Below are 26,212 nucleotides of genomic sequence, written 5' to 3'. Positions count from 1 at the left end.
CTTTGTACACCGGAGTGGATCAATAGCCTGTAATTTAAAAGAGTGTGTGTCAATATCAAGCTCCATGGCGTTGTTTTTTTGATGCTTTTGACATTTGTTCTAAGTACATTTAATGGACTTTTTGCACTGGACTCATATAGACTTTTTAAGTCTCTGCTGGCTCAAAAGATTAGACTCTTTAAACTTCCACTAAACTATGCAACATGTAGCTTGTTTCCAACATCATTATGGGGGCTCTGTGTGTACGGTTCCTAAAAATAAAGACTGAGGATACTACTAGGTAATTTTTTTAGAAGTACTCTTTGTTGTAAAACTCTTAACAATTATGCACTATTGTTACATCGGCAGAAAGATCAAACAGACAAACTAGTCTGAACGTTACCAAAGTACCCTTTGATCCACATTTATTTTTAAAACTCCAGATTATGCATGCACACAGAACTGACCCACATCAAAGCTAACTAGAAAAAGAGAAAATTAGAGGCAAAGGACCCAGAGCTAGTATTTGCAAAATTTATTTATGTTAGGTGAAATCTTTACCCTACTGAAAACAAAATTAATTTTGTCATCGACTTCAATGCAAGAAGGATTATTAATTAGGAGTGATATTAAAGCCCAAGTGAACTGGGGCCTTTCAAGATTCTCAGTCTAAACATATACTAAGGATGAACAGGCAACAACTTCTTTAGTTTCCAAAGCGTACTGTGTTAAAGGACTCTGAGTTTGCTATTCTTCTTGAGAGGGGTTCAGGGAAGAATTGTAACTACTAGGGCTGAGCAAAAGAGCACTGTTTTAACTTCTGTTTTGGCATTTCAAAGGGACAGTGTTTCGTTTCATTTCGAAGTGCTGTTCCGTTTCATTTCATCAAAACTATTTGATGTTTTGCCCATAAGCTGTAATGGGGAATCATGAAAATGCCCATACCTTTGCCATTTCTTGCTTGATTTCAGTTAAAATTACTGAGACGGTAGCCCCTTCTCAGGGCATGAAGCCTGCCAAGTCAAGGATATAGGTGCAGAGGTTTCTGGGAAACCACACCTCAAACTGCTAAAAGCAAAACTCATGTCACCCCATGCCTCCTGTCATCCCATGCGCAGATCTGGGGGCCTGCACCCCTGGGGGGGCTGGAGGGCTGTGAGGACCCCTGGATCTGTGTGTGGGCTAACAGAAGGCTCCAGGCAGCTGCAGCAGCCTCCTGTTTGCACAGGATGACATCTGGGGGCCCACACCCCCAGGAGGAGTCCAGCAGTGCTGGGAGGGCAGGGTGAGCTCTATGCGGCTGTCAGAGCTGCTCGGAGCACGGCCCTGGCTCTCCCCACCTCCTGCTGCTGGGCTGCACCCCAAGTGGCTCTACCAGCCCCATGGAGCTCACCCTGTCCTCCCAGCATGGAGTGGCAGGAATTCTTACCTTCTCTGGGGACTCAAAAAGGTTGCTGCTCGTGCCATGAGGTCAAAAAAGGAGGTGGGGCTGCAGCTGTACCACTACATCTCTGGATTCACTTCTGCAAGTGACTTATCTTGGGAGGCAAGATTGCAAAACCCAATGTTTTCTTATGCAGAGACAGAATTGGTACCGAGTAAAGAGGCTCTCTTAAGCACTTTGTATCAGAAGTGATTCCTGAACACAACAGTAAGCTTATTTGGGCACAGACTATCCCTTATTACATGTTTGTACAGTACTTAACACAACAAAGCTACGAAGTACTCAGAAACAAGACGGTCCACCCAGGGACAGAAGGCAGGGGAGTGTGAGACCTCATTGACTAAGTTGTTCAGAGAAACATGATTTTTATAAGCTATAACCTACTTCCATCAGGTGTTGCAAGTGGACTTGTGATTAAAGTAATTAATAACAGAGGATAGGGACGGGACAGTACACTTTTGAGGGTGGAGAAGGTGAGTTGAAGAATTCAAAGGGCATAAACAAAGTAGTCCATCTACTGAGGGATTAGGGGTCTAGCTAATGGGATAAGAATCCAACTTCTGTTGAGATTCTATGAATTAGTCCATAAGGTGCTATACTGCCCTTCCTTGTGCTAACTTCAGACTAACATGGATACCTACCGCTTTCAACAGAGATTATATATATGGCTGACTGATCTACATGGGAACTGAAGATAAAGGAACTGCCTGCTAGTAGATTAATTTAGGCTAATACCAGCTTTCCCCTAAATGTCCTGCAGAACCTCAGTAGGTTTTCTGTAAGGCTACAGCAGTCCTTCTGTTTGTTCCAGAGATTGGAGGACTTTTTGTTATAAGCTTTCTGCCATTCCCCAGAAGCTAGTTAGAACGGTTGCACTCTGCAGATCCGTTGATATCATCTGACTGGGTAGACTACAGCTTATAAAAGCTTATGCTGCTCTGAATAGTTTCTAAAGGTACATGCAGATGTTGCACTTATATTGACTTAACAAGAGTTAAATCAATTTAAGTCCCGCTCGGTACAAGTGTTCAGGAGGTTATATCAGGCAAAAAATGCCTGATCCAAATTAGCTCACCTGAAGAAGTGAACTAAGTTAGATCCAGAACAGGTTAGCCTGATTTACCGAACATCTGCACATACTCAAAAAGCAGCCCTGAGGCAATTAAATCCCAGATTCTCACCCCAGCCCTGGAAATGCATGCTTCCTACCCTTCCACCCCACCTTGACTGGGCTATTTTTAGCCCCCACAACCCTTCCCATCCCCAAATGGATAATACCCTCCCATGGACATACTGACCTCCCATGCAGACACACCAGCCCCCTGATCCTACCAAGCCCCTCCAAAAATGTCAAACCCCTCCCTCCATGACCTGCTAGCTCTAGCAAAGCTGCCTATCCACCCCTCACACCAAATTACTCACACTGGGTTCCTGGCATAGCTTGAGGCACCAGCAAATGTGTGCACAAGCTGCTCCTGATCTATGGTCATGTGGCTTAAAGCAAGCAGAATGATTATAGACTGACTGGGTACAGTGGAGGTCTGCATGTACCCAAAGACGCCACACTGCCACCTACTATGGGTGACTGGTGTCTCCTGAGTCAGGGTGGATACTTGCCTCCCCAGCAGCTAGTCAGGAACCCAGGGGAGGGGTCCCCCCATGGTTGGTTGCATGTACCAACCTGGGAGCAGCATTCCTTCAAAGCTGGCTCTAAGAGGGAAGGCTGCCCAAAAAAGTGCCAGCAGCACACCTGAAAGGGCCAGGAATGCACCCAGAAGTGCCAGCGGCACTTGTCTTGGCACCCACTCCCCAGCTGGTGCTCTCGGGGGGGGGGACACTAGCCCCCCCCAACCACCACCTACACAGGTAATGCTGTGAGGGGGTGCACAAGCACTCAGGGAGTGCTTGTGCACCCCCATGAACCCCTACACATCACTGCTACCACCTACCCTACCTCCTGCATAATCTATTGAGTGAATTTAGAGTCACTGACTGATGCAGACACTGGGCCTGACTATCCTTGCAATCATTCACAGATTTTAGTAGAGTTGGCTGCAAAGCAGGATTTTAAGTTTGTGTAAAATTTCTTCATTTAAATTGAAACCCCCACCTTTTCAAAAAGTCTTCCAAACCAGAAACACTGACACAGAGGGGTCTTGAAATGTAATTAGCATTGTGAGTTCCACTTTGAACCCAGATTACTTAGTGAAAAATAATGTTGTTTTCAACTTCACGTCGACTAACAACAGTGAAACTGATAAAATGTCACTGTGCGAAGATAAGTTCCCTACGTCAGGAAAAATCTGCTAGGAATTCAGGAAGGTTCCCAAAGGAAGTTTGCAGTGAATTCAGTGAGGGCTTAAATCCAGAAACATTTTGGAAAAATGTTTCTCTAATATTTATTAATGTTAGAAATGACCTGACCAGCTCCAGATTATAATGTCAAAAAGGACTTCTGGCTTGATCTGTTGCATAACACAGGCCATACAATTCCACCCAGTAACTGCAATATCATTCTCTCTCATGTAAGTGAATACCATCATCAAGACCTATAACCTGTTCTTGGACTAGATCCCAAGACATCCGGTTTCAATTTAAGGATTCCAAGTGAAAGTGCGTCCTCCTTTGGCAGAGGGATAAATGGGTCATCCATTAGGATCATTAACATCACTGTTTAGCAATTCATTTCAGTTTTCAGTTGGCACGCCTACAAGTGCACTTTAATACTGCACATCAGTAGGCACCTGCCCATTAAAGTGCCCCGTAAAATATCATGAGTATGCTAATGTGCAGTAAAATAGGTTACTGTGCATTAAGCATCACTTAAAAACTGTGCACATTTGTTACTGTGCATTAAGGCAGCCTAAGGTGCATTTGTCTAGTACGTTGTACTGGAGGTACTAAATTTAATGTGCCCGAATACACATGTAAATGGGCCCAATTAGGGCTGGAAATTAGCCTCATGCTGAAATAGAAAGCTGATGGGTATGATCCTACAGCCTAAATATTCTAGAATGCAGGAAAAAGGATAAAATAGTCAAGAATTCTGGTCTACACCTATTGACCATGTACAGGTGTTGTGGTTCTGAGAGAATTGCAGTTCTCCATGTAGAAACCATGAGCAGAGGCATCCACACAGTTTCTCCCAGAACAAACCAGTTTGCTTTCTGGAAGAAAAAAAAACCTCTCTCAGATCTAATAGAGAACAGTCCTGGGAGGATCAACACTGATACACTTGTCACCTTATTATAGAAGGAAATCAGGTTGGTCAGACATGACTTGCTCCTAGTGAATCTATGCTGGCTGTTTCTGATCATCTTTTTCTCCTCTAGGTGGAGTCCTTGAGGACCTGCTCCATTATCTTTCCAAATATTATAGTCAGGGTGACTAGTCTATAAATCCCTGTATTTTCCCCCTTCCCTTTCTTAAAATTGATTATTATATTTGCCCTTTTGCAGTCATCTGGGACAAAATCCAACTTTCATGAGTTCTCAAAGATAACCAATGGCTCCAAAATTACCCAGCCAATTCCTCCAGTAGCCTTGGGCACATCCCATTCAGCTCTGCTGACATGATAGCATCCAACTTTTCTAACTAGTCCCCAACCTGTTCTTCCACTACTCAAGGCCAAACATCAGCTACAAAACCTGTGAGCTGGGTCTTGTTTGTGAAGCCATTGGATTCAGTCCACAAAGCTGCAAGGCTTTTCATGTGCCCATGCCCATGATAGGGCTACATAGCAAAGAGCTGTGCTGAGGCCAGGGAGCTGGAAGCTATGTCCATCCTGCTGTCATGGACTAAGATCAAGTGTAGCCTAAAGGCATCCTTTAGGTTAATTAGGTCAACCAGGCAGGAAGAAAGAGATATGCCCAAATGGAACTGGAAGGGGTACAGTTAGAGTTCTGCTTTTTAGAGTTCTGTCATTCTATCATTTTCATAGACTTACACGTGCTGATTAAGTTCCACACATACAATATCAAGCTATTATAATCCATGCACTCATCATCTGAAGATAAAATGCAATCATTCATTTTGAAGTGAAGTTTCTGCAGAAGAGACAACCACGCAATAATTCTTTAATTACACTGTAATTATTAAGTATATAAAAGCATGTTAAATACTGTAAATTTCTTTATAATCAAATGATAATTATGTTCTTATATTTGTCTTCTAAAGAAACAGTCATCTTGAGCCTGAAACAAGTAATTAAATTTTGACTCATCTGGCTTCATCAAATTTGTAAAATTACACAATAAATCATGTAGAAACATGAAATTACTATATACAGTCTATGACATTAGAATTACAGAGCTTATAATAGTATGTGGGCAAGAGATGCTGCTCTTTAGGTTTGTCAGATCTGACCACTTCAGAGAAGTCCCCAGAAGCCTTAGGACCAAATTCTCAGCTGGTATAAATCAGTTTATCTTCTTTGACTTCAGTGCTGTTACACCTGGATCCAAGTGATTTCAACCCAGAACTTCAGTAGCAAAAGCCCAGTCTGATACCCACTCACCACCCAGTTACTATCTCCATGCCCAAAAGAGAGCTCTGGTCTATTAAATTATTACTTCTGCCTTCACCCCAGCTGAACCCAATGTCTGTGCTTGTATTCTTACTCAACACTCTTCATTCTCAGAATTGTTGCCCTGTCATTCAGTACTTCCGTGTTCCTCTAATCAGTAAGCATTGTGCACCCAATGGAAATGCATGCAACATAAAACAAGAGTGTAGGGACTCGAAAAAAGGTAACTTACGAAGAGACAGGAAAAGAGCAAAAAGAAGCTGACATTTTGCAGTTCCCAGGGGACAGAAACATCTATCAGTTTAAGTGAAGGAAAGGCATTTGAGTAGAAAAGGAAGGAGTAAAACTACATTGGTAGAGCACTGGTTCAGAGAATGACATATTAACTCGCTGAAATGGACTAAAGGGATTTAGGGTGGGGAGAGAGCTCAAAGACTAGAAACTTGTGTAGCAATGCCCAAAGAAGCACAGTAGACTGTGCATCAGTGTGTCACAGTGAAAGCTGTGCTAATGCACAGTAGAATTAGTCTACTGCACATTACCATTACTTAAAAAACATGTGCCAGTGCACCGATTACAGTGCATTAAGTCAGTACTTGTTATTACAGTTACTGAACTTAATGTGTCGTAATTATGGCACATTAATGCTCGTATAGACATGCCCTTTGAGCTGTAGTGAATTTAACTCAGGTTAGTCTTAAAAGGAATAAAGCTTAGTCCAGATCATAGGGCTGAGTTTCAGACCGCTATGGACTTCTCAAAAGGTGTATTGCCTATTTTCTTCTCAGAAGAAAGCAATACTTTGAATATATACATACATTGCACATGATGGAAACACAATCAGGCATGCAGCATGGATGAAAGTCACTTATTTGCAGAGGGCCAACACAAAGCCTATGGACAAACAAATTTTGATGCCAGGCTGAAGAAGAAATTACGTTACTTATATGCCCTGAAGTAGTCTCCTATACAGAAATGAATTGACAAAGTACAACCCCTCCCCCCCCCAACACACAAAAATAAGTATTTAAAAAAAACAAAAAAAACCTGTCAATACTTAACAATTATTTCTAATGCAATTCATGAAATATATTAACCTACTCTCAAGATTTAAACAAGCAAAAAGTCTATGCATGCCACACTGGTACGTGACACACAGAGTTTTAAAATGATGTTCATCTGTGTTAATAAATTACTACAAAGTTAAGGTATAATATTTGTTATATATTTAGTTTCCATCAAGAATTGATGGGTCTGGACTTGACATATTACACCCAAGGCATTCAAAACACTCAAAGTAATATTGACTGATAAAGCTATAGTATGAAACAAGATACCTTAAGGCAGCCAACACAGACAGAACAATTTTTTTTCTTCATAATGTAACTAGGGTTCAGAAGTCTTCAAAACAAGAACTGTTTACATTACTTAGGAAAGATTTTCTCCAAGTCAACTATACAAGCACAGCTTAAGTGCTTGCATCTGCCAATGTAGTTTTCAAAATGACCATCAGGGAAACAAACCAATGGACTCCACAAACTAGTCAAAGGAAAAAACATAGCTAAAATTACCAGTCTTTTACATTTATGCCATCTAAATACAGTCCTTTAATAAACATCCAAGATTTAAGTTCAGGATTTAACTGAACTTCGTTTTTGTTTGGTTAGCGCTCGTTAGAATTCCATTAATATGTGCAGTTTGATTTTAAGGCATATATTCAAAAGTGCTTAAAAAGAGAGAGATTTAGGCACCGAGACACTCAAAAGTTATAATGCTTGGCTTATAGGGGTCTCTCTCATAATGGAATTCTCAAATCTAAATGAGGCACACATCTTATTTCATTACACAGAGAATACTTTTAGGAAAAGGTGTAGGTAGGATTTAGGCATCTAAAACCAAAGCTCCCAGAAACCAGCAAGCTGGCTTATTGATCAGTTATCTTGAATCTGATTCGGCCACATCCCAGATGAATGCCCTAACCATCACACTATAATTCATTTCTCATTCTGTTTCTTCTCTGCCTCAATGAATAGTCATAGAAAGTGGCAACATTTCAACAGGAAAGACTGAGATTCACCCCAGCCTACCCAATAACTCTCACCTAGGAAGTAAGAGAGAGGTTTAAATCTCTCATTTCATTCAAATGAAGAAAGGTTTTGACAGCAGCCCTTCTATATCAATACTCTAACTAGTGAGGGGTTGGGGGGGCAGGGGAAGTTAACTTGTATACCCAGCTCTCTCACACCAAAATGTCCCATCCCTACCTCATTTTTAGGCAAATCCTGATCCGGAAAGCATGCACTGAGAACACGTAGTAGATCCATAGCTGTAGGCAAAGATAAGCAGGGGAATGCTAGGCTGAGAGTGACTCTCGGGTTTAGATGAGAACTGGGACTCAGTAAGAGGGCAACAGGGCCTATAGTTCTGTACCAGAAGAACTGGATCAAAAATCTAGGCACATAAAAAGTTAGAAAGCAGCTAAGCAGGGGTTTTAAGGATCTCAATGGCAGTGAATAGCTGAAAATAGGCAACTATAGCAACAGTTAGGTGCCTCTGTTTATGGCATTAGCCTTTAAGAACCTAAGACATACTGAAACTGCGTGTGGAAACGAGATCACTTTCGAAAATATGACTCAGATACTTATGGAATGTTACCTTTGTGATCTGTAGCAATGAAGTTTAAATATACTGCATAAAAAGCATATGCTTTTTATTTGTCTTTACAACATCATGAAAACTAAGTTTCCCTAGATTGTGTGCCTGACCTTATATTCCCTTACAGTATTAGATCGGTGCAACTCAACTTCAGATGAATAAAGTCAATGTAACAGAACAGAGAATCAAGCTGCCCAATTGACTTGATGCATTTTTTTTTTTTTTATATCCGTGCTCCTAATAGATTAGTCAGATGAAGAGGTGGACTCAGGGATCAAGGGATTTCACAATCTGTACTTTGATTCCAACCCATTCGCAGCCAGAATCCTCCTCTCCTACTGAGGCTCCACTTTCAAGTGCTGAGCAGTTTGATCCAGCAAGGCACGTTATTTTAAGCATATACGATATTAACATGGTTAAGTACATGCATGTTTGTGCATGTATGTGTATGTGAATAGTCTCATGTACTAAGTCATGTGCATGTGAACATGGCTGTTGGATTGAGGTCGGTGTGCTCCACCTCCCAGCACTGAGCTTCTGTAATAGCAAGGTTTTTAAATGGTAATAAATATCCAAAGGCGATTGTTAAATTGTTCTTAGTCATGTTTGTAATGGTCTTCAATTATGTTGACAACAGAATCATCTCTCCTAATGTCGTCTCGGAGTCTTGACTGTGAGTAGAGCTGATTCCAGTGTCAGAGTCAGTATCATTGATATCTAAATTAGTCACTCGACGAACAAAGTCAGACACCACGGTGCTTTTGCTGGAGTTCTCACTGCCGTTGGCCTGTTCTTCACTGGGTGAAAATGTAGTTTCAATATTGTCTTTAACGTGCAGCAAATTAAACTCTTCCGCAAGGAGTTCATATTCTTTCTCCTTTTTTTGAAGTAGTAGCTCTCTGTAACCAAGTTCTTTTTGAATGGCATTCAAATAAGAATTGATTCTCAAGCCATCTTTCATACTTTTTTCCAGCTCAAGCTTGACATTTTCTAAATCTGAGTCTTCCGGTTCACCATTAGATGCCCCATTAGATGGAGACTCATCTCCCTGTGTGCCAATGGACATACCTTTTACCTCTTCTTCAATTTCAGCACTGAGTTTTTTTATTAGTAATTTGTGATGTCTCAGTCCCTCTTCCAACTGCAAAATGCCATCACTTTTGTCTAAGTATTCATGCATCTGATTTTGAGCAAATGGTATATTTGATTGTTGTTCATCCTCATTTGGACTGGTCATTAGATAGGAATTCTGCACATAGTTTTCTCCATCATTTGCTACTCGATCTAGATGGGATTTGGCTTCACATTCTTCAATCTCCATATCCAACTCTTTCATTCTGACGACTTGTTGATGAATGGTATGGTCTTGGGAAATGATCAGATGAATCAGGGTCTCCATACTGTCCCTCTCTTGCTGAATACTGTCTTGTTTAAGTTTGGCCAGTTTCCGGAAAGTCTTTCTGACAATTCTCTTTTGCTTGTCCACTGGCAACGTCTTCATGTAATTTGCTGGGCTGAGCTCCCATTGTCTTTCTACATTTTGAACTACCTTAGCTTCAGCTGTCCTCCACAGTGGAAATGGGAGAAAAGCATCTGACTTCACCAGGACAAAGTGCAAATTAGTCTGTTCTTCCCCCCATGCCTTCCAAAGTCTCAAGATTTTTGTCAGAGGGGGGAGGACCCTTTCTGAGCCTCTCCATTTTTCTATGATACAATAATCACTAGCTTTTCCAAAAAGAAACTTTTTTTCCCCACATGTAGCTTGATGTTCCTCTAGAAGAGCTTGGATCACTTCTACACAAGTTGTGCGCTTTGTCAGTCCACACACAATTTTCTCTTCTTGGCAAACCCAAACAACAATCTCCCTTTCATTTGAAGCCATGTCCTTGCTTGCAGATCTAATGCAAAAAACAAAAACAGAACACCAAATGTAAGTCAAATCTCTGAGATTTTTTCATAAATGACTGGAATACAGGATCTGGGACTCTAGAGAGAACACCAGATATCATAAGACTGGAAATAAAAATTATGGAAGTTGGCACTGTTGGAACAATATGACTGCATCATACCAGATTTGTTTTAGAATAAGAAAAATCATATTACTATGAGTATATATTGAAATATATTAATTTCTGTAATATGCACATGGATATTCCCATGCCCTTAACAGGCAAACAGGGGCTGGGTCATGCGCCCTCCCCCCTGCATGGCGGGATTGGGGCTGGTTAAAACACAACCACCTCTCCCCTCCTGTCTCCTACCCATTCCACCAGATCAGGGCCAGGCTATGCCTCCCTCCTCCCTATACAGCTACATCAGGGCCCTCCCACATGGCTTCACCTGGGCTGTGCCAGGCCATACCCCACGCAGTCAAATCGAGGTTAGGCTACACCTCCTTTTGGATTGGGACTTGACTAGATTAGGACCAAGCTATGGTCCCTTCCCCCATGGGAGCCAATCAAGGCTGGGCTATACCCTCCCTCCCCACCCCATAAGGCTGGATTGGGCCCTGCCTCTGCCCTGTGCACCAGGTTGAACCTACTGGCTGGATCCAGCCCATGGACAGACTCGGCAGTGTCCATCTGGCCCAAGGGGGAAAAAGGTTAATCAACATTGGTCTAGGGTAACAGAAATAATACCAGAGTTTCTCAGCCCTTGTAACATAGCATCCAGCATGGGGGACACCCCACGGTTTGGGAAATTTGGCAGCGGAGGAACTATGGCAATTAACACTTCCAACGGTTCCCCCATCACAAAATTGAGCCCCATGCACCAGAGCAGACTCAGCCAGGTCTGCCCTGTGGAGGAACCTGGCACTGCCCATCCTGCCTGTGGATCAAAAAGGTTGGGTCACCTCATCAATACCAGGAAGAGCTGGTTCCCTACACTACTGATTCACAGGGGATTTTCTAGGTAGGCAGCTAGGTGCTATTGAACTGGGAGAAGTGAAGGAAGAACATGGCTATTTGATCACCCTATGAAACATCTTCAAGCAACTCTTCCTGTTGCTTAGGAAAATGAGTAGCATGCACTAGAACCTAGTGAGTCTGTCCTTTTTTCTTAGGAGAGAATCTGGTTTATTCTACACAGTCACATTATTTGTATGAATGCATGTATATTAAATAAAATTTTGTATCCTATTTATCCATCATCTCAGTATGAACTACTGGGTTTTTATTCCTCATAATTAAATTTATTACAGTGACCTTGGGAAAACTTGTACAAACCACAAAGATCTAAATTAAATTTTTACTTCAGCAATTTGCAGGGCTACAATGCTTCTAACCTAGGGGTGGGCAAAATATGGCCCACAGGCTGGATCTGGCCCACCAGCTGATTGAATACGGATTGCAGGTAGACACCCACCAATTAATTACACTTGGTCTGGCCCTTAGCTGCCCCTGCTGCACACTGCATGAGGCCAAGTCCCACCCACTCCCACCTGGAATAGCACATGCTGTTCTCCCAGCCTCCCCTGCCAAAAGATCCCAGCCCCAGCCACTGGGCACAGGTTCCAGGCAGGGCTGCAGTAGAAGAAATTGATGGGCTCCCCCAGCCTCCAGCAGCTCCACCTCTTGTCCCTGCTGCAATGCTCTGAGCAGCAGGTAGGGAGAGAAAGCTGAGGCATTGAGGGGAATGAGGAAGGCAGCGAGCTCTGCCTGCAGCTTGCTTTGGTCCTGCTCATGTATGGCTGGGTGGGCGAGCACATGAATGGAGGGGGAATATGAAGGAGTTTGGCTGCCCACAAAGCACCATCAGGAAGGCATAGGACAGGCAGGTGGGGTGGGAGCAGCAACAGAAGGATCCAGTATGGGCTTAGCTGCAGCCCCACCGGGCAATCATAGGATAGAGGCCAAGAGATCTGGTGGCCCCAGGCTCATTCCCCTTTCCCCTCACCCTCTTCTCCTAGGAGCTTCCCTTGTTGCCCGCTGGTGGCAGATGCTTTCTTGCCCCTTTGCAGCATTCTGTAAGCCAGGCAGGCAGCACTGATACCTCCCTCCACCCAGCCTGTGGAGGAGCTGGGCTCAGCCACATTGGAAAAGGCGTGTGCAGAGAAGCCAGGGGATTGAAGCACCCCACATATGAACACCCAGCTCATCCACATCCCAACCACACACCTTACACTTCCCCACCCCACATCCCTACTGTACCCACACATGCCCCCATACTCCCCCTTCACATATCCACCCCCACCCCAAACACCCCCCTCAATATACAAGAGTAAAACTTTATTGTGAGCTATTATACAATCACCTTCATATACACTATGCAATTGCACATAAATCAGGACAAAAATAAAATAAATGTTATAGTAGATGTTTGATTTTTAGTACATTTGTTTTTTTCCTGGTTCTAAGATGGCAACCCCCTCTCCCCAAAGGCCTATTCCCAGGACAAGGGGAGGAACTTTTGGCAGCAAAGGTCAAGAGTTAGGGGTGGGACTTTCGGTCCCAACATAGTAACCAGGGGGCAGGGCACCTGTCAAAAGGCAGGTTACATTTATGGCCCTCAACAGCTCACCAGAACTTGTTAAGTGGCCCTCCAGCCAATGTAATTGCCCACCCCTGTTCTAACCTATAAAAAGCTCATTAATATTAGAGAAAGAGAGCACTCTTACTCGTCTGTTGAAACATTGTTTACATAAATGTTAGGGACCACTTAATAATTCTGTGGTTTTTGTCTGTTTCCTCTTTTAAAATGGCAGTTACTAAAAGGCAATCACTTTATTTATTTTTTTAAATGAATCCTAGTAAACAGGTTTAAGAAGCATATCATACGTATTAACAAAATCCCAAATAACAGCAGCAAGAAATCACTAAGCTACAGATCTGTTATCACACCACACAAAAACAAGAAATCACCTGATCAAATAACACTGAAATATGATATGTTCAACTATGTTGAACATATCGCGGGCCATAAAGTCAATATTTATCATTTTTACAAAGTTTACACAGCACAGGATGCCATAGAAGTGTTTTTACTTGTTGAGAGATTAATAGGTAAAACGAAATGAACATGAATAAAGTATTACAACAGAAGACAGCTATGAAGGTCAACAAGCTGAATGTTCACTTTATTCTGTAGTATGTAAAAAGAAAAGTCCAGAATAGAATATAGTTACTATAGGTGCTAGGTGTAAAGTTAAGATTATACAAATGAATATAACAGTTACTAAACATAACTGATAAATTTCCAAATAATCCTGACACCTACTTATAAAGAAATAAGTTAAACTCAATTTCTAGATCAATTAGCAGTCCATGATTTTGAAAGCGGAAAAAGCTGACTGAGAAAACTAAAATGTAAACTACAAAAACATTTTAGTGTGGGAAACAATATCCTTATACTTAAGGGGGTTTTGTTTCTCTTTTTAATAATAAGTTAATTTTCATTAACACATACTAAAGCCTCAACCCATCAGTGGGCACATCTACACATGCACATTAAGGCGCAGCAATACATTTCAGCATACATCACACTGGAGTTTACTGCCCCATGGCATCATATTTACATGTGCACCTGAGACCACAGCACATTGTGCTGGGTCAGAGCAGCCCCAGCTGGCAGGGGCCCTGGGGGTCAGCCTGCCACCTGGAGCTGCTCCAACCCAGTTCAATGTGCTGTGGAGGCGCTGATTGGGCTAAGTGGGAGCTATAGTTTGGGCTAGCCAGCACGCAATCCAGGGCTAGCCAACAGGCAATCCCTACACTGAAGTACCTGCCTGCCCCAGCCAGCCATGCCAGCATCTACATGTGCACTGCTGTGGCATTTATTGGTTTCCTGTGGCCTAATAGGCACAAGTAATCATTTCCTGTGGAGCTAGTTACGTAATATTAATTGGGCACATCTACACAAGACATTTATTGTGGAGTTACCCAAGGTGGTTCCTGCTTGCTCCTGTTTTCTGGGATTTTATATATACTCTCGGCATATTGATACTCTTCCTATTCTTCATTCTGAGTTTCGGTGGAAATCTATCTTCAGGCCTACTCAGGATGTTGAATGTACATGCCCGATTGCACAAGTTAAGCAAAAGCTCTCCTCTGCTCCAGCCCGCCACCCATCCCCCCCGAAACTACTTTAAAACTTGTCTGGCCAGTCTTGGGCATTTATAAGTGCATTATATCTGCAAGTAAATCTACCCACCATTGATAGGATGCTACTGTTACTGACACTTGCCTGACACCGTTGCTGTTATACCTTGCCGTTAGTTTTTATACAAAATCCACCAGGAGTTTAACAAGCAGGTTGACAGAAGGATATTGCTTATTATAGAAAGTCCCTTCAGAATTCTTGCAAGAAATCACGACTAGCTATTATGACAGAGAAAAACGTGAGGATGTCACATCATGTCTCATTGTAATTCTTGGATTTTATCATTTCCAATCTTCTTTATAATTTTTACTTCTCAGGACGAACAATATCCAACATTTAAATTTTATGCTTTTTGGAGCAGGAACTGTTTTGTTCACTTTGTAGAGCACTTCATCCTAGGAAGTCCTGATCCATGACTGAGGTTCTGACATACTACATCACTGCCTACCACCACCTTTTAGTTAAATGTTGGAAAGGGTGGTGGGGGGAGAAGGGGGGGGAGCATAAAATTAATAAATTCTTGCCTCAAAACTGTTTACAGAATGATTTCACCATGAATTATTTTTATAATTTCAGTCAGAATACCCATTTTTATTTGTGATCATTAGGTAAATTAATCTATTTTTGCCTTCAAATTTTGATCCAAGTGAATTAATCTCATCTCATCCTATGTTACTACACACCAACAGTACCTTTAAAAAAAAAAAAAAAATCAATTTTGCTTTGTCATTTTCCATTACAGTAAACCAATACGATCCAACATATCATAAAAGCCTTTCAGAAAAAAATAATTCTTTAATTAAAATTAATCCAGCTAATACCAAACAAGAATGCTGTTAACCTGGATTCTGCTTCTCAGTCATAGCACAACATAATTATTATAGAGGTTCAGTTTCAGGATACAAAATATGTTTAATATTTAAAAAAAGATCTCTCATTATATTATGCCTTGCTCAGAAGATGGATTTCTACCCAGTGAACATTTAGGACCATCTGCTGGTTTATTTCTCAACTCCTGTGTGCTTCTTAAGCAGCTGTGGATTTGTTTAAACTTGAACACAAGTCTCTTCCGGAAATTAAGGGCAAAAATCCTCCAAGTTTTGCGGGGGTGGGAAATTATGTCTCTAGATGTTTGGGGAAGTTCAAAACTGAACTGCATAGCTCTAGTCCCTTTTTGTAACAAGCCTGAACCAGATCCCTGATGCTAAACAATTCTAAAGCTCTGACCTGGAACTGAATTTTACAAGTTGGAACCATATCAAATGGATAGCTTATTTTATTTTCATTTTTGTTTTGCTTAGTAACTTCTTATACTGTGTGTTCTACTATTATGGCTCAGTTATTTTTTCCCATTCTAAACAATTCTACTCCTGAGTAATTCCTTCTGATAAGCAATAAGAGTCCTGAAATGGATTTATGCCATTTTCATTATCTAACTAGAACTAGGAAACTTTATGAGAAAGTATCTAAACTGTTTTTTTGCAGCGACTGCCCAGGTAGCAAGCTGAAAAAACAAAACAAAAATTATTTCGAGTCCAATTATTTGCCTCCTATGCCTGGCTCTTTCCTGTCAGATAATAACTCTCTTGCCACCCACAGAGGTTTCCATTCTGAGCCCAATGGCCAGGATGCCTTCAAGGCAGCTTATGGCTGCTACCCTTGCTGCCTTAGCAGTGTCCCTACTGCTTAAGCAAGGTCTAGCCTACTGTACTGTTGAGTAGCTAACTCTGCAATACGTACTCAGACTAGGGATAGACATTATACATAAACTGGCTTAAGCGATCAGAAACTGGTTTAAACCTGTAATAGAACAGAAGGTCAGTTCACATAAACCAGTTTCAAAATGGCTGAAACTGGTTCAAGATAAACCTGGTTGAATGTAGCATCAGACTTAACTGATTTGGGTCAAACTGGTTTATGAAACTTCGGTCCCAGATCCTTTCCTTGTTCAAGTTAAATGACAGTTCCCCAACATCCCAGCACGCTGTCTGCTCCATCAGAGAAGGGTTGGCGGGGGAAGGGGGGGCAGTGATTGCCCCACCCCAGGTCAACCTCAGCTGGGGTCTGGGGCTTGGGAGGGGAAGCCCCAGATCCCACTCAAACTTACTGCTGGCTGTGACTGTGGGCTACAAATCCCAGAGATGCCTGGAAGCAGCCCCGCCTGTGCCTGGAAGCAGGAAGAAGTGATGAGCAACCCTGTAATCTTGCTGCTGTGATTCTGGACTCCAAATCCTAGAGACCTAGGAGGCAGCAAGAAGAGGAAGTGAACACAGCCCATGCTGGCTGTGCACCAGAGAATTGTCTCCCAGCTTCTGGCCTGAGCTGCTGCAGACATACGGCTGCATTTTCTGAATCAAAAGCTAAGTGCATGTCCAGTTGTTCCTCTGTTTAATCTCTGCATCTTGGATTAACCTGCAAAGACTGGATTGATTCAACCTCAGGCTTTCTGACTGTCTCTACTTAGCCAAAACTGCCTATGAATCCCTGGCTGCCTATGCCTTCAAGTAACAGAAGCCACACCTACTTAACTGGGTTATGTCTGGGTGGATTTCCTCAGGGCAGAAGAATGGAAGGATCTGTCTCCCCAATACACAGCCTGTTATAGTAACAGTAGCAGTAATTCCATAGCCTCAGGGTGGCAAGGTATCAGAATGGAGCCACCATCCTCTTAGTAGAAAATGCTGCTGAATCTACATAGAAATCAGAGCCACTGGCCCCATCCCAATCCTGCTCTGCCCCTAAAATCTATGGGCACTGAGGCAGTTTCTTTGTCTGAAGCAAGTATAAGGCATGTAGCTACCTAATACCGGGTCTTATAATCCTGTGCTTTCTTCCTTTCCGTATGACACTCTTGTATGGCTATTTCACCACTACTCAGTGGGAAAAAGACTTTTTACATCAGTACCATAAAAATCAACAAAGCAGACCACAAAGGACCATGTGGTTCAGCATTACCCTTCCAGTGCAGCAACTCTAAGAAAAACCTACTACAGAACTCAGACTGGTTTGAGGAGAAATCATAGAATCGCAGAAGTAGGGTTGGAAGGGACCTTGCAGATCTTCAAGCCCGACCCCCTGCCCGGGCAGGAGAAAAAGACTGGACTCAAATGAGTCCAGCCAGGTAGTCATCAAGCCTCTTCTTAAAGATCCCCAGGGTAGGAGCCAGATCAAAACAGAACAGAGACTTATCGTTATCATCTGGTACTGTTAGAGACAATGACATCTTCTTTTATATTTAGATGAATTATTAAAAAATGGAATAGTTTTAGTTTTTGCACCTTGCTAGCTTTATGATATTTACACAAGGAAAAGAAGAAGGTGGGGGAAGGTTGTTTTTTGCTGTTTGTAAATATTGGAGTATTTCAGGGACTTTTTAATAACCAGATTAAACCAATTTAATTTAGCTAGCTGGATAGCATTTAATATATTCTTGCTATCATTTTATCTGCATTTTCTATGTCTCAACTACATAGATCTTTGTCTCTCTTCAAACCCTACATTGTTAAAAAGACTTTCATAAAATATATTTTAATTAGCAATAGTTGTCAGGAGTTGCATTCTATATCATCATTTTCCTTCTTGAATTTACAACCAGTTTTACATTTCTACTGGAGCAGACTGCTATCATTTCATGCTAATTGCAAAATATATTGATAATGAAGTAATGAAATTTTGCAAGGTATGTATAACAACATTTTTCCAAGATCTAAACTTCTGGTCACTTTATCACCTATAACTCTATTGTCGCACTAAGACAAAGCCAGTAAAATACTTTTTAATGAACAAATAAAACAAAGTTATTGCATCATAAAATGGGTTAATGCCACAGAAATATCATGGATCAATAAAAGGGTTCTAGAAAAAGATCTAGACATTGCACTTATTTCCATCATGGACATGTGGCTGATTAGAAGCTAAATACTAATAAAAGTCACCCTGGGATTTATGCTACCTGCAAAACAGAGTAAGTTTGGCTTAACTAGCCAATCTTCTAGGCAGATGGACGGCAGAGGTACTGCAGAATAATGAAAACTGTATTAAAGAGCTATATTTGTAAGTATGTTGACATATTAAAGACATATGAACAAACAGGTAACAGTTACTCTAATTGGAACTTTTCACTCCGTTCAAGATAATTGGAATATTCATGGAAGAATTACATAAGAATGTAAAAATTGCCGTTTCCCGAATCACACCTTAAGTCCATCTTGCCTGGCAACCTGTCACAGTGGCAGTGAGAGTCAGCACTGAAAGGAACAGTGAACTGGTTATGACAAGGGCTTTTTCCTCCTGTTCCTTTCACATGCAGCATCCAAGTTATAGAAAGTTCTAATTCAGAGCTGTAGCCCTAACTCCCACGCTAATAATTACTGATGCCCCCTTCCACTAAGAATTTGTTCAATCAGTCCCTTTTTGAACCTGGCTAAGTTGTCAGCTTCCACAACATCTGGGGGCAATGAGTTCCATATTTAAAATTATGCATGGTGGGAAAAAGAATTTCCCTTTGTTAGTTTTAAACTTACTACCAACAAGTTTCATTTTTGTGACCCCTTAGTTCTTGTATTGCAAGAGAGTAAGTTATAAATCCCTACTTACTTTCTCTTCACCATTTAATATTTTGTAAATGCTTATCGTGTCCCTTATGGAGATTCTCTTTAAAAATGCATCTGTTGAGAGCATAGTGATGACTTGGCAATTAAATGGATGTCATCCCTTCAGATATGGCTAATGCTCTACAAATCTCCAATGCTAATGGAGATACTTTGCCTCTCAGCCTTGACTCTTGAAATGATTTACAGAATGCTTTCCATTACCCTCAGGGTACACATTCTCTATAACTTACATCCACACCTTAAATATGCTTTCCTGTCAGACAAACACTCTGTCTCTATTATATATCAATGGCATATATATGGTAGTTGGATATTAGTCCAAAACATTCCAGGAATTTCTGAAACTAACCATCATCAAGTTTGTTGAGAAGTCACAGTGCCAGGACAGATGGTTTAACTATTGTACCTGCATTTTATTGTGGTACAGTGGCAGAGCAACGGTTTTAAAAGCAAAGAGGGAGCTAAATGCCTTATTTCTAGAAGTGCTTTTCAAGTTGCATTTCAGTAACATTAGGAACTTGCTCCCCTGGTGGGAGGGCTGGAATCTTTGAATGAAGATGCAATTCTGGAGAACAGCTATAGTACAGATATGATACCGAGAGAACCAAGAGTAGCTTTATAATTGAAACAAACAGCAAAGCATTCAGTGATTTTAATTTTCTGGCAAGGTTAAGTGCAGACAGCTTGGATGCTCCAGGGACAAGATATTTGGGGCCTGCAGCAGAATTCCAGGTTTCAATGACAGCCCACTGTGGGAAAAGGTAGTCCACCCAGTTTAGAGGAAATTACAGTAAGGTGGGTACACAACTAGGTGGAAAAAATATAGTTAAAAAGAGCAGTTTTCAGTGGCTCACTCTAAAATTAAAAAGGAATGAATCAAGGAGGATTCTTCTGTATTATTCAATATTTTTATTAATGACTTGGATGATACATGAGAGAGTGCACTTATTATTACATCTGCAGATGTGACCCAGCTGGGAGAGACTGCAAGCACTTTGGGGCTAGGATTGAAATTAAAATGATCTTGACAAAGTGAAGAAATGAACTGAAATGTACAGGATGAAATTAAATAAAGGAGAAGTGCAAAGCACTTCACTAAGTACTATATTAAGTACTAATCAACTGCACAAAAACAAGATGAGGAATGGAATGGCTGGGTAAGCATTAGTTCTGCAGAAACAAATATGGAGGTTATAGTGCATTACAAAATGAAATATGATTCAATAAGGTCATGCTGTTATAAAAAATAAAAAGCCAACTGTATACTAGGGTGTATAATCAAGACCATGTTTATCATTCTACTCTACTCAGCACTGGTAAGGCCCCAGTACTGAAGTACTTAATCCAGTTTGGATACCATAACTCATGAAAGATGCAGATCAACCGGAGGGAGTCTAGAGGAAAGCCAAAAAAAGTGATCAGAGGCCTAGAAAACATGACCTAGGAGGAAAGTTTGAAAGAACTTGCTTTGTTTACCCTAAAGAAAAAACAGAGAAGAAGATGTGAGAATCAAGTGTTTTTTTAGTGACACCATGGGTTACAACAGCATTACTTGTATGGGAGACAAGATAACAGCATTACTTGTATGGGAGACAAGATAACAGCCTTCAAATGGTGCTGTAACAAGCAATTGTGTATTGCTGCTGGGAGGTAGGTCATCTACCCTGTAGAAAGCCCATGGTCCAAATCTAGTTTGTGGGGCCAAATGAGTTGAATGCCTCTGCTTTTAACTATAAGCGATTTTTACAATTTGTTAGAACTTCTCACATCTTTGTGCTATACCTTATCCCTGGCATACCAGCATTCGGCAACATCTGCTTAATGTATTTAGCCCAGCTATAGCACCGTGTGTTGAATTTTCAGAGCATGATGATTGTTAAAACAACACAGACACAGAAATTGTTTTTCTTTTACCTTTGATAGGAAAATTATATGCACAACATATAGGAGTATCCTCAAGATTTTAAACCAGGGGTGGGCAATTATTTCAGGCAGAGGGCTTCTTACCACGTTTTGGCAAACCATTGCGGGCCCCACCTCCTGATCATCTTGGGACCACAGTCCCGTCCCCAAGCCCTGACCTTTGCCACCAGAAGTCCCTCCCCTTGCTCCCAGAATTTACTCCTTTCAGCAAGGGGTTTTGCCATCTCTGAACCAGAAAAATACCAAATTATATTACAAAAATTAAACATGTACGACAACATTCATTAATTTCATTAAAAAATATTCTTGTCCTGAGTTACGTGTATTTGTGTAGTGTACATAGAGGTGATAGTATAATAACTTCATTTTAAGTCTTACTCTTGTATATTGTGGGTGGGGGGTGGGTATGAGAGTGCGTGTGTGTTAGGGGTGTGGGTAGATATGGGTTTTGTGGGAGGCTGAGTGTATAGGGGGAGGGTGGCTGGGGATGGTTGTGGCTTGCCTGGAGGATTTGCCCACAGCCTCCCACTTTTCCCCCCTACAGCAGGCAGAACCCTCAGCAGCACTCCTGCAAGCTTGGGCTCTGTGGTCCTGCCATGCCTGGCCCTGGGGCACTAGCACAGGTCACCTGCTCCCGCTTGCTGCCACTTGCCCCCGTCTGACACTGCTGCCATTTTCTTGCCAATTCCCTGCCCCCTACCTCCTCCCTAGCCACTCTGACACCATGTCCCAGCTGCTCCTGCAGTCCCAGCACTGCAGCTGGGAGCCATGTGATGCTGGAGTGCAGCAGACTGGGGGTATGTGGGGAAGAGGCAGTGAGTCTGCATGAAGAGTGCAGTAACAGCCGGGCAGGAGCGCGGGGCCTGCAACAGTGCACCAGGGCCAACACCAGGGGGGCAGCAGGAGCGGAGCCTGGCTGCACTGCTCAAGCAAGGAGAGGAGGGAGCCAGCCCAGCTCCACAGAGCCCCTGGCAGCCTAGCCCCACGTGCCAACCGCCCTGCTCTGGGCCCTGCCAGCCCTGGCCCCAGTGCACCGGTGCAGGTTCCATGCTCCTGCCTGACTGTCACCGTAGTCCACATGCTCGCTCGCTCCCCCTTCCCCCTGCCTGCTGTAGCCAATTCCCCACTCCCCCACCAGCACAGCATGGGGTGGGGTGGGATGGGGCCATGCCAGACTTGCTGAGGTGGCTGTTTAGTTCTCTCTCCAGCTCCCCCTGGGTCCTACTGCCCCTGGCTCTTGTCATCTATGACAGGCAGCCAGGAGCAGATTAATATTAATTTTCTAAATTTTTTAGGGACCCTGTGGGTCAGACAGAATGGCCTGGTGGGCTGGAATCGGCCTGCAGGCCATATTTTGTCTGCCCCTGTTTTACACTGTCAAGCACTGAAAATTTAGGAAATAATAGATGCATAGTTTCCCTTGCAATTTTAAATCTGTCTGACCGTGTCTATGAATTCTGTAACTAATTACAGGACTACATACTATGTTTTTTTCCACAGGATCATAGGGAGGATGAATTCTGCTTGTAGAAACAACAACAAAAAAAATTGACATTTCCCAACTTCAGCATTTTTGACTTTTCAACCTTAACATTTTTTTTTTTTTAATTTGTGTGTCATTGAAAATTAGACCATGCAGTTTTAGCAAGTTTAGAATAAGGAGAAATGGCAGAATGAGATCTCTATGGGTTTTTTCCTGTCTATGCATTTCATTATCTTAACAAATTGTACAGCCTGTGAAACACCAGTTTTTGAAATTATGCCATACAATCTTTTCTGTTTCTCTTGCTTTCATTAGAGAGTATTGAAGATGTCATCTCAAAAAGGGATTTTATCAAAACCTCATTTTCAATCAAATTCCTTTTTCCCTTATTCAAATATATTTGATTTCACTTTGGAACTTGCTAAAAGATAATTTAATGACAAATGTGTTTCATTAGTTGTAACTACTCTTCAAAGAGTCGGAAGGAAAAATGAGATAATGGAATGTGCTCATATATATCTGTTCAGACTTAATAGCTAAATTGAGTATTAGACACAATTATTTTAGCAAGAAGGGTGGGCACGTTTTCAAAAAGAAAGCTGAAGCATTTTTCATCCTGGGATGATTTGGGGAATCTTCATATGTATAATTTATGAATTCTGGTTAATTTTATGAAATTCCTGTCACAACAAAGGCCATACTCACTGCTAGAACAGATGTGGGTTTGGAGTGTGAAATTCCCCCCTCCCTTCCCCCAAAAGGAAACCAAAGATCTCTTTTGGGTCTCAAAAATGCTGGGTCATAAAATACAGAAAGCCTGAAGGACTCGGAGATTTAAAAGAATTCTATTGACTATTTCTGTAAGACAAAATAAAGATTTTTTTTTAATTGTTACAAGCCATGTGTGTCTGCTTACTTACTCTATCGCATACAAGAAACTAGAACTCTTGGGTCCAAAATGATACCTTTTATTAGACCAAATGGAAAATGGCAAAAAAACCCACTGTCCTATCCCACAAGCTTTCAGGATCAAACTCCCTTCGTCAGGCTCTGGGAAAAGTTTAGATGGCACAAGATGGTAAAAAGTCCCCATAGGTAAGAAATAAATGTCATTTTTGCACAGAGCTGAAGATGGACGGATGTCCCTCTGCGTCCATAAGAGCGTCTTTGTGAGCTGTGTTGAGTAGCTCTTTGATGTGTTGATCAGGCAAAGTACTCTATCACATGCACCTAAAGAAATGGCCTTCAAACTCTGGGCGTCCACACGTTTGAGGCCCTGTGCCCAAGTTTACACATCTGGGAAGGTGTCAGAAAAAAAAAAAAAGTCAAGAGAAGAGTGTGTTTCAACCTACTCAGACAATGAAAGGCTTATGAAAACATGGATTGCACATGCTAGGAATCAAGCTGAGCATCCAGGGAAAGTTTCAGAAGTGGCTGGACACTGAGTGGACAGCAAGCTGATTAATATGTCTTTAAAATATAGTCAACCTTATTAACATCAAAAAGTCAACCTTATTAACATCAAAATCCAATGTTATATCAGCACATGGAATATAAAAATATCTTTGCAGGCACTGCTGGTGAGAATCCTTAACAGGAAGGCAGTTCAGGTGCCTCTAACTTGCCATCAACCTCACAGATGGAGACCCAAGAGAAAGTTTACTTTAACAAGACATTTATCAGTTGAAGGGATTAAGTGGTGACAGTTGAGTGAACACATTTTCCTTTCCCTCAAGGGAACAGTGCCTTGTGATTTTTGAAGGAAAACACTTATTTAGAGGTCCCTACCAAGCTGTCATGACCCAGACCTAACCACAATCTCTGACTTTAAAAGAACACTTGGTTATTGCTATTTTTAACTGATTTGGAATATAGGATATAAAATATACATAAATGTAAAGGTGAGCATATAAATATACTATACAAAAAGGCCACACTGCAAGACTGTTGTCAAGGTTGCAAAGTCAAGCACTGAAAAGCTGGGAAATGTCAATGTTAAAGTTGCCCAACTTGAGTCCCTTGTGCATATGCAATTTGATATGGTCTTTAGTTACATGATCACACACAGTATACACTGTCATGCCTAAAAAGTCACTTAAAACTAGCAAATAGGAGATGTTAAGAGAAGAGAGAAGATTAAAAGTATAGCTTCCCCTTCAAGGAATTGTGCATCTGACTATAAGGAGAGTATCACCACTTAGGAGTCACAATAGCGAATCATCCTCTGGAGTTAGACACTAATTAATACCTTTTGCTAAAAACAGATGTCAGGTGGGTTTATCCCAGGTTTGGTTGTCCTAGGCCTTGAGTACCATCAAAACGAGAAAGGAGACAGTCATTTACACATGCAGGTTGACTGGTAATTAACAGCCTCCTCCCACCTCCTCAAGGTCTAATTTGAGTTATCTGGGTACTTCACAGGCTAAAAACAGACATTGGATTTCTGCTTGTGCCTCATCTGCAACACAGCCTTTTGTTGTGCTATAGATATACACAAGCCTCCCATCTCACTTTTAAGTACCAAGATAACACTTTTTCCCTGGCACAATTGGGGCTAATTTGAGTTGACTACATTCAAACTGTTTGTTTAAAGGCCTGTGCATCTCTCCTCCCTCCACACCCCTTCCTTCCCTGCTTATTTTAAATCAAAGCCCAATACAATCAGAACCAGGATAAACACAGTATCTGTTTTTAGCTACCAGTACCTGAAGTGGGACAATAGGTTTGCACTTCTGTAGGTTCCCAGAAAGAAAGGCTTTGTTTTGGGGAAATCCAAATCTGTTCAAGAGACCTAGAGGAGAAGATAATGCCCTCTTCCCTTTTACACATTAAGCAGTTACTGACCCCTTTTTTTGGGGGGGGGGGTGGTGGTGGAAATAAGAGACCTAGGTTCAAAGCCCTTGTTTCCCCCCCCCCCCCTTCCAGGTCTGAACCCAGATTTTTAATCTCTTAGAAGATGACATAACTATGAGGCAATAGAGCGATATCAGGGTGGTCTCCTTCAATCCCTACGGCTCAGGCTGTTCTTGACATGCAAAACTTCAGCTAAAAACAGACCTCAGATTTCTTGGCAAACAAATCCTTTTTCCCTGGGATCCTACACACATAAGGCCATCCTCCCACTTTAAATACCTATGAAGTATCTGAGATGACACTTTTTCCCCAGGACAATCACAGCTACTGCAAGTTATTTATTTTTTTTAATGTCACAGCCTGGGACAGTCAGACTGGAGATAAAGTAAAAACAGATGTTAGGTTTTAAACACTTCAGTGGAACAGGACAGGAAGCCAGGTATCCTCACTCCCAGAGAATTTTCTAAACACTGAAGTCTCTAAGGGACACTGAATATATGAAGTATTTAATTTATACACGTGGGTGCAGCTTCAATGGGAAAGAATAGACAGATAACCAAACAGGAATGTCTTATAGTCATTCTATACCAGTGGTAATTTCCTAACTTGATTAGTAGATTTTACAACCTCAAAGTCCT

At 41.7% G+C, this 26,212-nt stretch overlaps 1 protein-coding gene across 1 annotated transcript in view; it reads right to left on the bottom strand.

The window, feature by feature from the left end:
* Positions 1-5,479: 5,479 nt before the first annotated feature.
* Positions 5,480-26,212, bottom strand: part of RASSF9 (Ras association domain family member 9) — a 35,051-nt gene continuing 14,318 nt past the window's right edge. The window contains exon 2 of the mRNA XM_019543127.1: positions 5,480-10,501. Within this exon, the coding sequence (XP_019398672.1) occupies positions 9,226-10,501 (1,276 nt within the window). The 3' untranslated portion in view covers positions 5,480-9,225. The remainder of the gene's footprint in view (positions 10,502-26,212) is intronic.

This window comes from Crocodylus porosus, unplaced genomic scaffold, assembly GCF_001723895.1.
Source record: "Crocodylus porosus isolate Cpor-Errol unplaced genomic scaffold, CroPor_comp1, whole genome shotgun sequence".
NCBI lineage: Eukaryota > Metazoa > Chordata > Crocodylia > Crocodylidae > Crocodylus > Crocodylus porosus.
Note: the sequence above shows the minus strand (reverse complement) of the source record. Positions and strands in the feature narration are given on the sequence as shown.